General features: G+C 39.2%; 1 protein-coding gene across 5 annotated transcripts in view; it reads right to left on the reverse strand.

The window, feature by feature from the left end:
• Positions 1 to 14,805, reverse strand: part of LOC140480570 (tyrosine-protein phosphatase non-receptor type 3-like) — a 220,608-nt gene that overhangs the window by 76,066 nt on the left and 129,737 nt on the right. For all 5 annotated transcript variants that reach the window (XM_072575577.1, XM_072575574.1, XM_072575576.1 and 2 more), the window contains one exon: positions 5,760 to 5,916. In XM_072575577.1, coding sequence (XP_072431678.1) covers positions 5,760 to 5,916 — 157 coding nt within the window. The remainder of the gene's footprint in view (positions 1 to 5,759; positions 5,917 to 14,805) is intronic.

Here is a 14,805-nt window from a genome sequence, read left to right on the forward strand (position 1 = left end):
GGGATTACAATGGAAGTAGGGTCCATGGCACCAGGGTGGCACTGCTGTACAAGACTGGAGGAAGAGGAGTAGTAGGGCTACATTAATGGGGAATTCATCAATAGGGGAACAATGTTTCGGCAGTTGCAGGAGTCTCCGGGATTATATGTTGCCCCCTGGTGGCAGGGTCCACGATATCTCAGAGATTGCAGAGCATTCTGAAGGGGGAGAACAAAACAGCCTGTGGTAATGGTACATATTGTACCAATGACAGAGTCATAAAGATGTACAGCACGGAATTAGATCCTTTGGAACAACTCGTCCATGCCAAACACATATCGTAAATTAATCCAGTCCCAATTGCCAGCACTTGGCCCATATCCCTCTAAACTCTTCCTATTTAGATACCCATCCAGATACCTTTTAAATGCTGTAACTGTACCAGCCTCCACCAGTTCCTCTGGCAGCTCATTCCATACACGCATCTCTGCATGAAAAGATTGTCCCTTAGGTCTCTTTTAAATCTTTCCCCTCTTACCTTAAACCCATGCCCTCTAGTTCTGACTCCTCCACCAGAGGGAAATGTCCTTGTCTATTTACCCAATCCATTCTCCTCATGATTTTATAAACTTCTAGAAGATCACCCCTCCGCCTCTGACACTCCAGAGAAAGCAACTACAGCCTATTCAACGTCTCCCTCTGGCTCAAATCCTTCAACCTTGGCAACATCCTTGTAAATCTTTTCTGAACCCTTTCAGGTTTCACAACATTGTTCCGATTGGAGAGAGAATTGCACACAATATTCCAAAAGTTCCAATCAATGTCCTGCACAACTGCAACATGATCTTCCAATTCCTATATTCAATGCTCTGACCAATGAAGGAATGCATACCAAACGCCATCTTCATTATCCTATCTACCTGTTACTCTACTTTCAAAGAACTATTAACCTACACCCCAAGGTCTTTGTTCTGCAACACTACCCAAGACCTTACCATTAAGTCCCACCTTGATTTGCCTTTCCAAAATGAGGCATCTCGCAATTATCTAAATTAAACTTCATCTGCCACTCCTCGGCCCACTGGCCCATCTGATCAAGATCACATTGTACTCGGAGGTAACCTTCTTCGCTGTACACTACACTTCCAATTTTGATTAAAGAGATGACATGCTACAAGCAGAGTAAAGAAAGTTAATACGTAAATTACATGTAGGACATCTAAGGCAAAAATCACCAGTGCCATGTGTCAGTGAGCATAGAAATATCAGGTGAATATATAGCTGATCAAAGTGTGTGTTTGGGGAGGGGGTATACTGATTCTTGAGACATGAGGACTAGTCCTGGAAGAAGATGGGACCAGTACAAACAGGGCAATAAAACATTGGAGAAGTGGGACATTCAGCCTGAGGTTTCTCTGCAATTCAATGAGATAGTGACTAATCTGATAATCCTTAACTTCACTTTCCTGTCTTTCCCTGTAATGCTTGATTCCCTATTGATTAAAAGTCTGTCCATCTTAGAACAGACTTCTTGAATATACTTAATGACCCAGACTTGAGCGCGCTCAAACGTATTCCACAGATTCACTAACCTCAGAATAAATTCCTTCTCATCTCAGTCTTTAATATGCAATTACTTATTCTGAGATTATGCCCTCTGGTCCCTAGACTCTCCCACAAGGAGAAACAACCTTTCTGCATCTATGCTGTCAAGTCAATTAAGAATGTTATATGTTTCAATAAGGTTGTTGCTCATTTTCTGTAATCGGAGTACAGGCCCAACCTACACAACCTCTCCTCATAAGACAGTCTCTCCAAATCCTGGTAACGGCCTAATAAACTTCCTCTGCACTGCCTCCAGTGTCAGTATAGCTTCTCTCAAATAAGGGGTTAAACTTATCCACAGTATATTCCAGTGGTGCTCTGATTACTGTCTTGTATAGTTTAGCAAAGCTTTCCTTCCACTTATATTCTATTCCCACTGAAGGAGCGATGCTCTGAGAGCTTGTGATTTCAAATAAACCTGTTGGACTTTAAGCTGAAGTCACTTGACTTCTGACTTTGAAGTCAAGACCATTGAATTTGCCTTCTCTATACCCTGCTGATCTTGGATGGTAGGTTTCTTTGATTCATAGAAGAGTACTCTCAATTCCTTCTGTACTGTTGCTTTCTTTATTTCGTCTGTTCAGGGCTGTGACCAATGTCCTTGTTGTGAGAGGGAGTTATGCAGTTTGCTAGTGCAGTTGGGGAGTATTTAAATGAGGATAGTAGGGGTGGGAACCTGAGCAGGGAGACTTCGAAGGGGAAACAGGGATAGAAACAAAAGACAGGCCATTAAGCAAAATTGGACAGTAGAAATAAACAAGGGCAAAAAACAAACGGGGTCCTAGTGCATAAGAAAAATAAGAATGACCAACAAATCTAAAGACATTGTATCATAACAAACTCAGCATTTGCAGTAAGGTAAATGAATTAATAGTGCAAGATGATATACATGGTTACAACTGATATACATGTCATAGTATGATAATAATTGCAATTACAGAGACACAGCTGTAAGGTGACAAAGGATGGGAACTGAATGTCTAGGGGTATTCCAATATTTAGGAATGATAAACAAACAGGATAAGGGATAGTACTGTGAGCAAAGATTTAAATCAACACAATAGTGAGGAAAGATATTGGCTTGTCGTGATGTTGAACGGGAAGAGATGAGCAACACCGAGCAGAACATATCAGTTGGGTTGTCTATAGCCCCCAAACAGCAGTAAAAATGTAAAGGAAGGAATTAAAAAGGAGAATAGAGATGCACATAATAACTTCTGAGTACAAGAGTAATCATGGGTGACTTTAATCTTCATATGAATTAGACAAATGGAACAGCAGCAATGCTGAGGATTAGGGTTTCAGACCAACTTCTAAAGATCAATACAATATGGTAAGAGCAAGACAGCAGGCTACCCTTGACTAAGTATTGAGAAATGAGAAATGATTAATTATTATGTGGGGTCCTTTGGGAAAGAGTGACCATAAAATGATAGAAGTGCTCATTAAGATAGAGTGTGAAGCAACTGAATCCAAACCTAGGGTCCTGAATCTACATAAAACAAACTATGATGGGGATGAGGTGCAAATTAGCAATGATGGATTGGGGAACCTTACTAAAAAACGTGCAGTCAACAGATTAAGGTTGATATTTAAATAACATGAAAGCATGAATTGCAGCAATTAAGAAATAGTTCAACCAAAGCTACAGAAGAAATGAGACGATGACGTACAAAATTGCCAGAAAAAGTAGCAAGCCTGATGACAGGTAGCAATTTAGAATTCATTAAGAGAGGACAAAAAAGGTTAAGATGGGGAAGTGAGAGTATGAGAGCAAAAACTGTGAACATAAAAAACTTACTGTAAAAAGCTTCAATAAATATTTAACAAGAAAAATATTTGAAGTATAGATCCTTTACAGTCTTAAGTAGGATAAATTATAAATGAACAAAAAATGGCAGAAGAATTGAACACATTTTGGTTCTGTCTTCACAAAAGAGGACATAAATAACTTCTCAGAAATGCTAGGGAACCATTGGGTTAGTGAGGTGGAGTAACTGAAAAAAACCAGTATTAGGAAAAATAAAGTGCTAGAGAAATTAATGAGGTTAAAGGCTGAAAAATCCTCAGGACCTGATAACCTGCACTCCAGATTAGTAAAGGAAGTATGCTTGTTAATATTGCATCATTGGTTATCTTCTAAAATTCTACAGACGCTGGAGGAGTTGCTATAGATTGGAGGATGGCGAATGTAACCTCACTATTTAAAAAAAAAGGGAGGAAAAATCAGAAGTTATAAATCAGTTACCTTAACAGAGGTGGGGGAAAATGGTAATTTTTTTAATAAAACACATGATAACGGAACACCTGGAAAGTATTAACAGGATTAGTTAAAGTCAGCATGAGTTTATGAAAGGAAAATCATGCTCAACTAATTTTCTGAAGTGCTTAGAGGATGTAATTAGAATAGATAAGGGAGAACCAGTGAATATATTTATTTGGATTTCAAAGTGAATTTTAATAAGATCCCACATAAGAAGCTTGTGGGTAAAAGTAAAGCACATTTGACTGGGAGAAATAAAATTAGATGACAGAGAATAAGAAATAGAAAGTTGGAATAAATAGGTCTTTTCCAGACAACATGACTAGTGGAGTACTGCAGGCCCCAGTTGTCCACTGATATCTAAAATAACTTGGATGAAAGAACCAAATGTTATATTCCAAATTTTTTGATGGCACAAAACTAATTGGGTTGCAAAAAGGATGCAAGGCGGTCTAGATAATTTGAGTGAACATACAACATGCAGCACAGGAACAGGCCATTCAGCCCACCATGTCTGTATCAACCATGATGCCATTCCTAACTAATCTAATCTGCGTGCACATGGTCTGTATCCCTCTGTTCCCTGCCTATTCATGGGTCTGTCAAAACATCTCTTAGACATTGCTATCATATCTGCTTCTACCACCTCCCTCGCAGCATGTTCCATGTACCTACCACCTTCTGTGAAAACAAACCCTTGCCTTTGCATCTCCTTTAAACAATCCCCCCCTTCACTTTAAATCTATACCACCTGCTATCTGATATTTTCACCCTGGGAAAAGGCCCACAACTATCCACCCTATCCATGCCTCTCAATCAGGTCACTGAGTGTTTACCCACCTAATGAGTGACTATTTTGAAGTGTTAAAAGTTTCCGTATATGTGCTGGTCACACAACGATAAGGTGCTGGGCTACAGTGAGCATTGGGGAAAATATGAACACTAACTTTGACAGGATAGTAAGATGGGATGTAGCTAAGAACATGTATGTTGCATGGCTTTGTACCAAGCAGTGAAAGATGAAGGACTATGCATTTGTATGTATACGAAGTGGCAGGCTTATCACCCCTGTGCCCTGAAAAGCAATGCTTTGTGGTTACTGTCTCTTTATGTGCATGGTGAAGGGCAACTCCAGAATGTCAAGTGGGTATATAGCATGAATTCAAAAATGACACTGATGTCAGGGATCCCAGGATGTCCTGGCAGTGCTGAAAATTTCTGGCTTGAGATGAGCAGGGCACCAAAGGCCAAAGGCCATGGCACATGGGTGTTAATGAATGGGAGGATATTGTGAAAAACTCATCAGGCCTTGCAGGGAGAAATCCAGCATTTAACTCTCCAAAATGGCAAATTCTGGTAAGATTCAGTCTGTCTCTCTTTAATCTCTGACACAGGAACTGAAGGTTTGAAGCCTTTACTCAGCAGTATTAACATACAATCTTAAATGCCATATAAAAAAAATATTCATACTTTCTACCTAGGTAAATATTTATGATGCCATACCTAATGGTCAAATATTAAATTATCATTTTAATGAATCTATTATGACGGATCAAGGAAAGACTAGACAATTCTACATAAACAGGCAACACAATACAATAAATAGAGTGAACCCATGACACAACTCCTAATGAGTGGTTCATGTGGTCATTGGTAGAAGTTAACACATCATATCAATGGCACAAAGTTGCAGCAGGACAAGGCAAAGAGAAATTAGAAAAATAAATTCTCAAAAATAGACTGGCACATGTACTTTTTTTTTATAAAATGAGTTGCTGTTCTGTATTATTAACAAAAGAATCATTAATGTAGGAAATATAAGGCACATCGATTTTTTAGTTTCATATTTTATGTCAACTGGAATAGAATTAACATTTATGATAGTTGACGGAATCTAACAATTACTAGTTACCTTTTCTTTTAACCAGCAGCACAAGTTCTCTGGAGTGTGATTCTCTGCTTGCTTTTATGAACATTACAACTTGGTCGTGAGTATGTTCAGAGATGTCTCTGCCATTAATCAACAATATCTGATCTCCTTCATTCAGTTTTGGCACACACACGTCAGCCTACACAACAAATGTAAATAAAAATGTAAGATTTTGGAATGAAAACAAAGAAATACTAAGTACATGAAATGTTAACTACATTTATTATTTGATGTGACAGCATTCTGGTTCCATTTTGAGTTATATGCTATGTTTTTATACTATAAATGTTTACATGTTGTTCAACAAAAATCTACTCTCAATGTTCAAGTCCTAACAAGCCCATCTCAGGATTCAGACAGACATTTGTTCCAAACTTCCTCTCTATTCAGCTAAGAATTTAAAATTTTGTATTTGTTTTGAGAGTGAATAATTAAATATTCTGTATTAACTTAGAAAAGAGGAATTATTTATATTTCCATACATCTCAAATCTGAGCAAACTAATTGCATTCCTATGTCCTGAATGATTGCTAGACCTATCGTTTAGATTATTTGTCCTGTCTCATTCCCAAAATAAGAATCCAAAACCATAAATATCACACTGTCTCTTTACCTTCTCATCTCCTTATCAACATGTTTAATTTCTCCCTTTTGCACAATACGCTTTCCTCCATTTCGGTTTCTTCTACACCATCACTGGTGACTTGAGTTGTCATGAGATCTGATCTTACTGGAATTGTGTACAATTTAAACAGATGTACCATTTATGCAATCACCTGATTGTGACGGTCTGAACCAGTTTGTGGTGCTTTGGGATGATGGCCTTAACAATATAATATACTGAAGGAAGCATGCATTTATACAATTCAGCTCTGCAGGCCTTTGCATGTCACAATGGTGACATACTCATTTACTTTCCTATTATTGGTACCAAACTGTATCTAATATTATTTATATGTTTTTAAGGTTCACAAAATAGTACACACTTAAATTGTACCGATGCATGACCACTGCTTTTGCTTCTTATGGATATTTACACTTGACATTCCTGGAACCTCTTATAATTGAAAGTACACTGTACCATCATCCCTTCATGCTTAGTCTCTTACTGAACCCCTTTTTGATTCGCTCCCTTTGACTGCATTTGAGGATGTTGTGCTTTTGTCCTTATCCAAAGGAGTTGAAAGTGCTGGCTATCGGATAACTCCATTGGATAACCTAAGATTGATCTCCTATACCTAAGATTATTTATATCTTACTCAATAGTGTCATTACTGCTCCCTTAACCCCAAGAAATATTCTAGAAACTCATGTCTTTATGTCTAGGAAAATCAGACCAATGATTTCTAACTTACCTTTTCCAAATTTACATTTATTATCAGCAATAATTTCACTTCTCTAATTCCATCTAGTTACTATTAATGTCTAAGAGCTATATATTTTCACATAACTTCTACTTCTAACAAGAACAGATTAATAATGTGTTTTTGAGAACCCACTTTCTTCCCTTCAGGAATGCTCACTTTGGAGAAGGTTGAGTTGCAGGTCTGGTCTTTCTACCGCAAAGACAGGCACGTGCAGATTAACAATGTAGGGAGAATACTATGGATCTTCAAGAGTTAGAATTGAAACACAAAAACACAGGCTTTTCATCACACAGGGATAATGTGAGAGATGATGTCAATTGCAACAGAAAAGCCAATAAGTTGCTAGAGCCTACATCAACAGATGTCACACAAAGATATGGCTCAGCAAAAGCAATAATGGACAGTAACTCTGTAGCACAAATATGCATGAGGTCTTTCATTTGTTTGGCAATCTACTTGAACAACTGAGCAATCATAAAACAGCACAGAAGTGTTGCACCTGCTGGGAAACTGACAGCATAGATAATGAGATTAGAATTGAGTATTTTTACTTAGTTCAAGACCCAATGGCACGAGCAGTTATGGAAAAGTAATTTACATAGTTACTAATTAAATCTTATACATGTGAATGTTAAACTCAAGGCTGATGTATGCGTCTTTGTATGGTCATTAACGCTTTACCCATAATATATGAAATGAACTAGTGAACATATTACAGTTTCTAGACTTTTAAACTGCTAAAATGATGAAGAAGGAACTATTCTATGTTTTGGTGAATTGTAGTGAGAGTCAAGAACAGTAGTTGTTTGAATTCACTTTGATTTGATGAGATTCTAATGAAAGTAGGAGCAATAAAGCTGCTCACCGAATATCTGACCAATAAATAAATTGAGCAGTCACTTTCTCATTCAGAATGATATTTGATACTATTAAATTGTTAATGTCTTGTACTAAAAATTCCCTTTAGCAACTGATTGGAGATGGACCTTTTATTTAAAGTAAGCTAAAGGAATGACCACAAACAGAAACTGCTGGAAATACTGTACAACAGTTAACATCTGTGAAAAGAAAGAGGGTTTAATGGCAGAATTCAATCCCTACTTTCCTGCCCCCTCCTGCTAGGAGATGCAGGGCTGTGAAGGCTTGCGGTGAAGAATATTTCCAACTCTCTCTAGTTAACTGAGGCAGGGAGGGTTGAAAATGGCCTGTCTAGCCTTGATACCAACTGGGTCAGAATCATTTTTGGCTCAGAAATTAGGCATTTGGCCCACTTGGTCCATGCTGGTGCCCTGCAGAGCAATCTAGTCAGCCCACTCTCCCTGCTCAGTCCAAGTAACCCTGTAAGTTTTTTTTACTTCTAAATGTCATCACCCATATACTGTACAGCCACAACGTGATGTCCCAACCCCTATACTCAATGTACTGACCAATGAAGGCAAGCACGCCAAATGCCTTCTTCACCACCCTGTCTCCCTGCAACTCCATTTTGAAGGAATTATGCAATGGCACTCTTAGGTTTTTGTTCAGCAACACTCCCCAGGCCTGTACCATTCTTTAGGTTCTGATGTCAATCATGTCCAAATGCAACATGACCAAACAACATATCCAAATGCAAATCCAGGCTTGGGGCTGAAAAGTGACGTGAGATTAACACCACGCAAATGCCAAATAAAATTATCATCTTCAATAACCAGACAAATCATCTATCGTCATTTGATATTTAATGGCGATACTACAGCTGAATCCCTCACTATCAACTGGGGTTTACTGTTGACCAGAAACTGAAATTGAATAGCCTAGTAAATGTTGCTACATGAGCAGTTCAGAGGCTTGGAATACTTCAGTGAGTAACTCACCTCCTGGCACCCCAAAGACTGAGCTCCACCTACAAGCAACAGGTCAACGTGATAGAATACTATCCCGTTGCCAGCATGTGTGCAATTCCAACATCACTCAGGAGGCTTGACACTATCCAGTACAAAGCAATCCAATTGCCTGGTATTGCATTCGCAAACATTCACACCCTCCACCTCCGAGGCTCAGTATCAGATATGCACGAAAAATATTTAGTGTGACAATACTGTGGCTTTAAGAGGTGTACTTGGTCCTTTTTTTTTTAAATGGAGAAAGGTTGAGACAGAGGTGCCAAGCCATCTCCCTTAAAGCCAATAAACAGCTTACGAGGTGTTGGGTGTTTTTTCTAAAGTTGGAACAATAGAAGTGGCCCGAATGGGTGGGGTCATGCTCCCACTGAACCTGGATTTTTAGTTATACTTTTTTAGTACCAGTTGCTGCTGGGGTCTTGAAGCTGGATAAGGAAGCTATTTTTCCTCTCTCTGTTTCAGCTAAAAGCTAAGGGGTTCTTTTCCTGCTGCTAGAATTACATGTCAGAAAATATATATTACTGAATCTGCCCTTGCCAAGGGTGTTAATGGGATGTTACCATGTTGCAACAGTTACTGTTTATCTGTAAAAATGATTACAGTTAAAATTATTATTCTCCTTTCCAATTTCTTCTTTCTTTTGTTGTATTTTACTTATAGTGTAAAAGTTGCTTTGCTTCAAGATTGGTAGTTAGACTGATCAAATGGCATCTGAAACACAATGCCTGGCACTAGCCTTTAAAATAAAAGGAAAGGTTAATGTATCATCTTCATATATTTTGAGGGGGTTTGGTCTGGCCCGTAACCTTCCAAACCCACAATCATTAACATCTAGAAGGAAAAGGACAGCAGATGTCTAGCAACACCATCATATTCTCCTTGAAGCCATTTACCATCATGATTTGGAAATATAATGCTGAGCCTTCAATGTCACTGGGTCAAAATCCCACATCTCTCTCCCTCATAGCATTGAGAGTTTTCCTTTCGCACATGGGCAGCAACAGTTTAAGGCAGCAGCTCACCACCACCACCTTCCCAAAGGCAACTAGGAATGGGCAATAAATGCTGGCTCAGTGAGATAAGACCACTTGCCCTGAACAAATAAAAGAAATTTTGAACAATAGAGGCTGGAACACAAATTCTTGTAGGACACCATTAAACAAAGCCAGCCAATTAATGTACCTGCCCATCACCCTTACACTTGGGTCTCCTGTCATTCGGCCAATTTTTTTAACCAGTTCAATAATTTGCCTCCAATTCAATGAAATTCAACTTTAGTTGAACATTCCCTGTATCCTAACACTTTATCTATTGCCTTCCAGAACTTCAAATAAACAATATTCATAGCCAATCCCCTGCTTTAAGTGCTCTTTCAAAAATGTCAATCAAGTGAATTAACCAATTACCATTTACAAATCCAGCCTCTCTCTAATGAGGTGAAAAATTTAAAATGTGTTCAGTCACTTTATCCTTATATGTAGACTCTGAATTACCCTCCTCCTCCTTTCTTAAGTAGTTGTGACATACTCAATATTAAATTTCCTGAATTAGGAGTACTTTGGAAGCTTATAGTTAGCATATTCCCAATACCCCTGCATCTCACCCATTTCCTTTAAAACCCAAGAATGGAAGCCACTCTCTGGCACTGTTCTTTTTTCACTGCTCTCATTTGTTTACATTAATTTTGGTCTTTTATTCAACATTGGTTTCATCAATTATCTGGCATGCTGATGTCTTTCTCCATAAATACTAGAGCAAAGTACTTATTCAGAATGTCTGCCATTCCACTATTTTCACTGACAATATCAGTTGTCTATTTTCATAAGGCCAATACTGCTCCAAACCAAACGTATGCAATTGTAATTCTTTTCTCTCCTCTGGTGAGCTTAATATTCCTTGCCAGCATCCCTTTAGTAGTTCTTAATCTTGTGCTTTATTTTGCAGTTTCATTTTAGTCTAAAAATTTATGTTGTCTCTTCAGTGTGGTTTCTTAACTCTCTTTGCTAATGATTACCTTTTTGGAATGTAGTACTTTTGCTCCTTAGGGGAGCTGATGGTCTAGTGGTATTACCTGTGGACTATTAATCCGGGTTCAAGTTCCAACAGGGCAGATGGTGGAATCAATAAAAATCTGGAATTAAGAGTCTAATGATGACCATGAAACTATTGCCAATTATCAGAAATACCCATCTGGTTCACTAATGTCCTATACAGAAGGAAATCTCGTATTCTGACCTGGTCTGGCCTACATGCGGCTCCAGACTTACAATGTGGTTGACTCCTAACTGCCCACTGAGTAATTAAAGTTGGGCAATAAATGCTGGCCTAGCATTCATCCCGTGAATGAATTTTTTCAATTTACTCTAAAAGTTTGTCTCATTTCATTGAAATCAGGCCTACCTGTATCTAAATCTGAGCAGCTGTTCTATGTTTCCTCATTTCAAACACTGTATTAAACATAATCATGTTATGACTGATATTAGATAAATGATCATGCACCATTAGTTATCCTAAATACGGTTTGTGAGTCATTACTAAATCTAATACAGCATATGTTGTTGTTGGCTCCAACGCATATTCCACACAAGCTTAAAAAAAAATTTACCACCTTTCTAAAAGATTCGAGCACACCTATTTCAAATCCATTTTAAACTTAAAATTACACTGCCTTTACCACATGCTTATCTAATCTTTGCCTTTATACAACCTACCATGTCAGGAAGGCTGCACACAACTCCCATTAGTCTTAAATGTTTTCTTACTTCCTCATTTCATCCAAAACATCTCCACACACTATTTTCCTTTCACTACATACAGACGCTTTTAATATTTTATTTGTACCTTGCTGATTTTTCTCTCCTGCTTTAATTACTTTACAACTTTCATTTTCTCCTTATCCATAGTGGCTAAAGCACAGCTTTTGACTATTATTTTACTCTTTTCCTGTTCATTTGTTTGGGGAGAAAGTGAGGACTGCAGATGTTGGAGATCAGAGCTGAAAACGTGTTGCTGGAAAAGCGCAGGTCAGGCAGCATCTAAGGAGCCAGAGAATCGACGTTTCGGGCACGAGCCCTTCTTCAGGAATCATTTGTTGATTTGTTCACCGACTAAGATCTGTGCTCCTTTTTATTTGACCATCACTTCTCCACAAATCATCCCATTACAAGTTTAAAGGGCAAAAAGGAGGATCCGTCACGTACCTCTCTCTAGATGAAAGTTTGGAACCTTCTTCCTAAAGTATTGTGTGTACCTACACAAGAACTGCAACAATTCCAGAAGGTGGCTCAACACCACCTTCTCACATGCAATTACGGATGGATATTAAATGTTGTGGTTCTGTTCGCCGAGCTGGGAATTTGTCTTGCAAACGTTTCGTCCCCTGTCTCGGTGACATCCTCAGTGCTTGGGAGCCTCCTGTGAAGCGCTTCTGTGCTGTTTCCTCCGGCATTTATAGTGGCCTGTCTCTGCCGCTTCCGGTTGTCAGTTCCAGCTGTCCGCTGTAGTGGCTGGTATATTGGGTCCAGGTCGATGTGTTTGTTGATAGAGTCTGTGGATGAGTGCCATGCCTCTAGGAATTCCCTGGCTGTTCTCTGTTTGGCTTGCCCTATAATGGTAGTGTTGTCCCAGTCAAATTCATGTTGCTTGTCATCTTTGTGTGGGGCTACTAAGGATAGCTGGCCGTGTCGTTTTGTGGCTAGTTGGTGTTCATGGATACGGATCGTTAGCTGTCTTCCTGTTTGTCCTATGTAGTGTTTTGTGCAGTCGTTGCATGGGATTTTGTACACTACATTGGTTTTGCTCATGTTGGGTATCGGGTCCTTTGTTCTGGTAAGTTGTTGTCTGAGAGTGGCTGTTGGTTTGTGTGCTGTTATAAGTCCTAGTGGTCGCAGTAGTCTTGCTGTCAGTTCGGAAATGTTCCTGATGTATGGTAGTGTGGCTAGTCCTTTGGGTTGCGGCATGTCCTCGTTCCGTTGTCTCTCCCTTAGGCATCTGTTGATGAAATTGCGCGGGTATCCGTTTTTGGCGAATACCTTGTATAGGTGTTCCTCTTCCTCTTTTTGCAGTTCTGGTGTGCTGCAGTGTGTTGTGGCCCTTTTGAATAGTGTCCTGATGCAACTTCGTTTGTGTGTGTTGGGGTGGTTGCTTTCATAGTTTAGGACTTGGTCTGTGTGTGGGGCTTTCCTGTAAACCTTTGTGGTGAATTCTCCGTTCAGTGTTCTCTGTACCATCACGTCTAGGAATGGGAGTTGGTTGTCCTTTTCTTCCTCTCTAGTGAATCGGATTCCTGTGAGTGTGGCGTTGATGATCTGGTGTGTGTTCTCTATTTCTGTGTTTTTAATTATTACAAAGGTGTCATCCACATATCTGACCCAGAGTTTGGGTTGAATTTGCGGTAAGACTGTTTGTTCTAACTTTTGCATTCCTACTTCTGCTATGAGTCCAGAGATCGGTGAGCCCATGGGTGTTCCGTTGATTTGTTCGTATATCTGGTTGTTGAATGTGAAGTGTGTTGTGCGGCACAAGTCCAGTAGTTTAAGTATGCCGTCTTTGTTGATAGGTTCAACGTCCTGTTGTCTGTTATGTCTGTCCAGCAGGTTGGCTATTGTTTCTCTGGCTAGGGTTTTGTCGATAGAGGTGAATTCACTACCATTATAGGGCAAGCCAAACAGAGAACAGCCAGGGAATTCCTGGAGGCATGGCACTCATCCACAGATTCTATCAACAAACACATCGACCTGGACCCAATATACCGGCCACTACAGCGGACAGCTGGAACTGACAACCGGAAGAGGCAGAGACAGGCCACTATAAATGCCGGAGGAAACAGCACAGAAGCGCTTCACAGGAGGCTCCCAAGCACTGAGGATGTCACCGAGACAGGGGACGAAACGTTTGCAAGACAAATTCCCAGCTCGGCGAACAGAACCACAACAACGAGCACCCGAGCTACAGATCTTCTCTCAAACTTTGAATGGATATTAAATACTAGCCTAGCCAGTGATGTTCACATCCCAAAAATAAAAACATTTTAAAAAAAATCTTACCAGTCCTACTCCTCCCCATCTATCATTTTCCTATTGTTAGTGTATAACATAATACATTTAGTTCCAGTCCTGATCACCTTACAGTCATAGGTGCCTGAAATTTATTCAATCTGTTTCTTACATTCACTTCATTTGTGCAAACAAAACTTGTTTGAGCTACGCTCCATAACCTTTTCTCCTGAATTTTAATCTCAGATTTCTTAGTGTGTTGGTTCGCTTACTTTATATCTTTTAGTTTTCCTTTTACCCATGATGCCAGAAGCACAATTTTTATGGTTATTTTACCCTCTTGCCTTATTTTTTTAAAAAGCTATGCTGAAAGCTACCTTTTCTATCTGATGTCTGCCCCAGAACGATTTGCTGTTAGTACAAGTGCTGGTGTAGGATTTTGATTTTGAATTCTGTGAAGCGGCAAAGGAAAGCTATCATACAGCTATTGTAATCATGGCTGGGTCCAAAACAGAAATAATTTTGGTTGAAATTCACAGAGTAAACTAGATTCAGAGGCAGCTGGTAAAGGTGCGTGGGGTGAAGTACAGCTAGGAGACTGAGTTCTTGGGCATGATCAAACATGATAAATGAAACAGAAAGCAACATAAATGAACAAAGTGAAAGAGACAAATAGAAATCTTTCTGGAGAGGAGAACAGAAATTAAGGTGAATCGAGCTCGGTAACCATAATATAAGGATCATTTACTAGATTGAGAGACTTCTTCAATATAAATAAAGGCTT

Source organism: Chiloscyllium punctatum, chromosome 8, assembly GCF_047496795.1.
Source record: "Chiloscyllium punctatum isolate Juve2018m chromosome 8, sChiPun1.3, whole genome shotgun sequence".
Classification (NCBI taxonomy): Eukaryota; Metazoa; Chordata; class Chondrichthyes; order Orectolobiformes; family Hemiscylliidae; genus Chiloscyllium; species Chiloscyllium punctatum.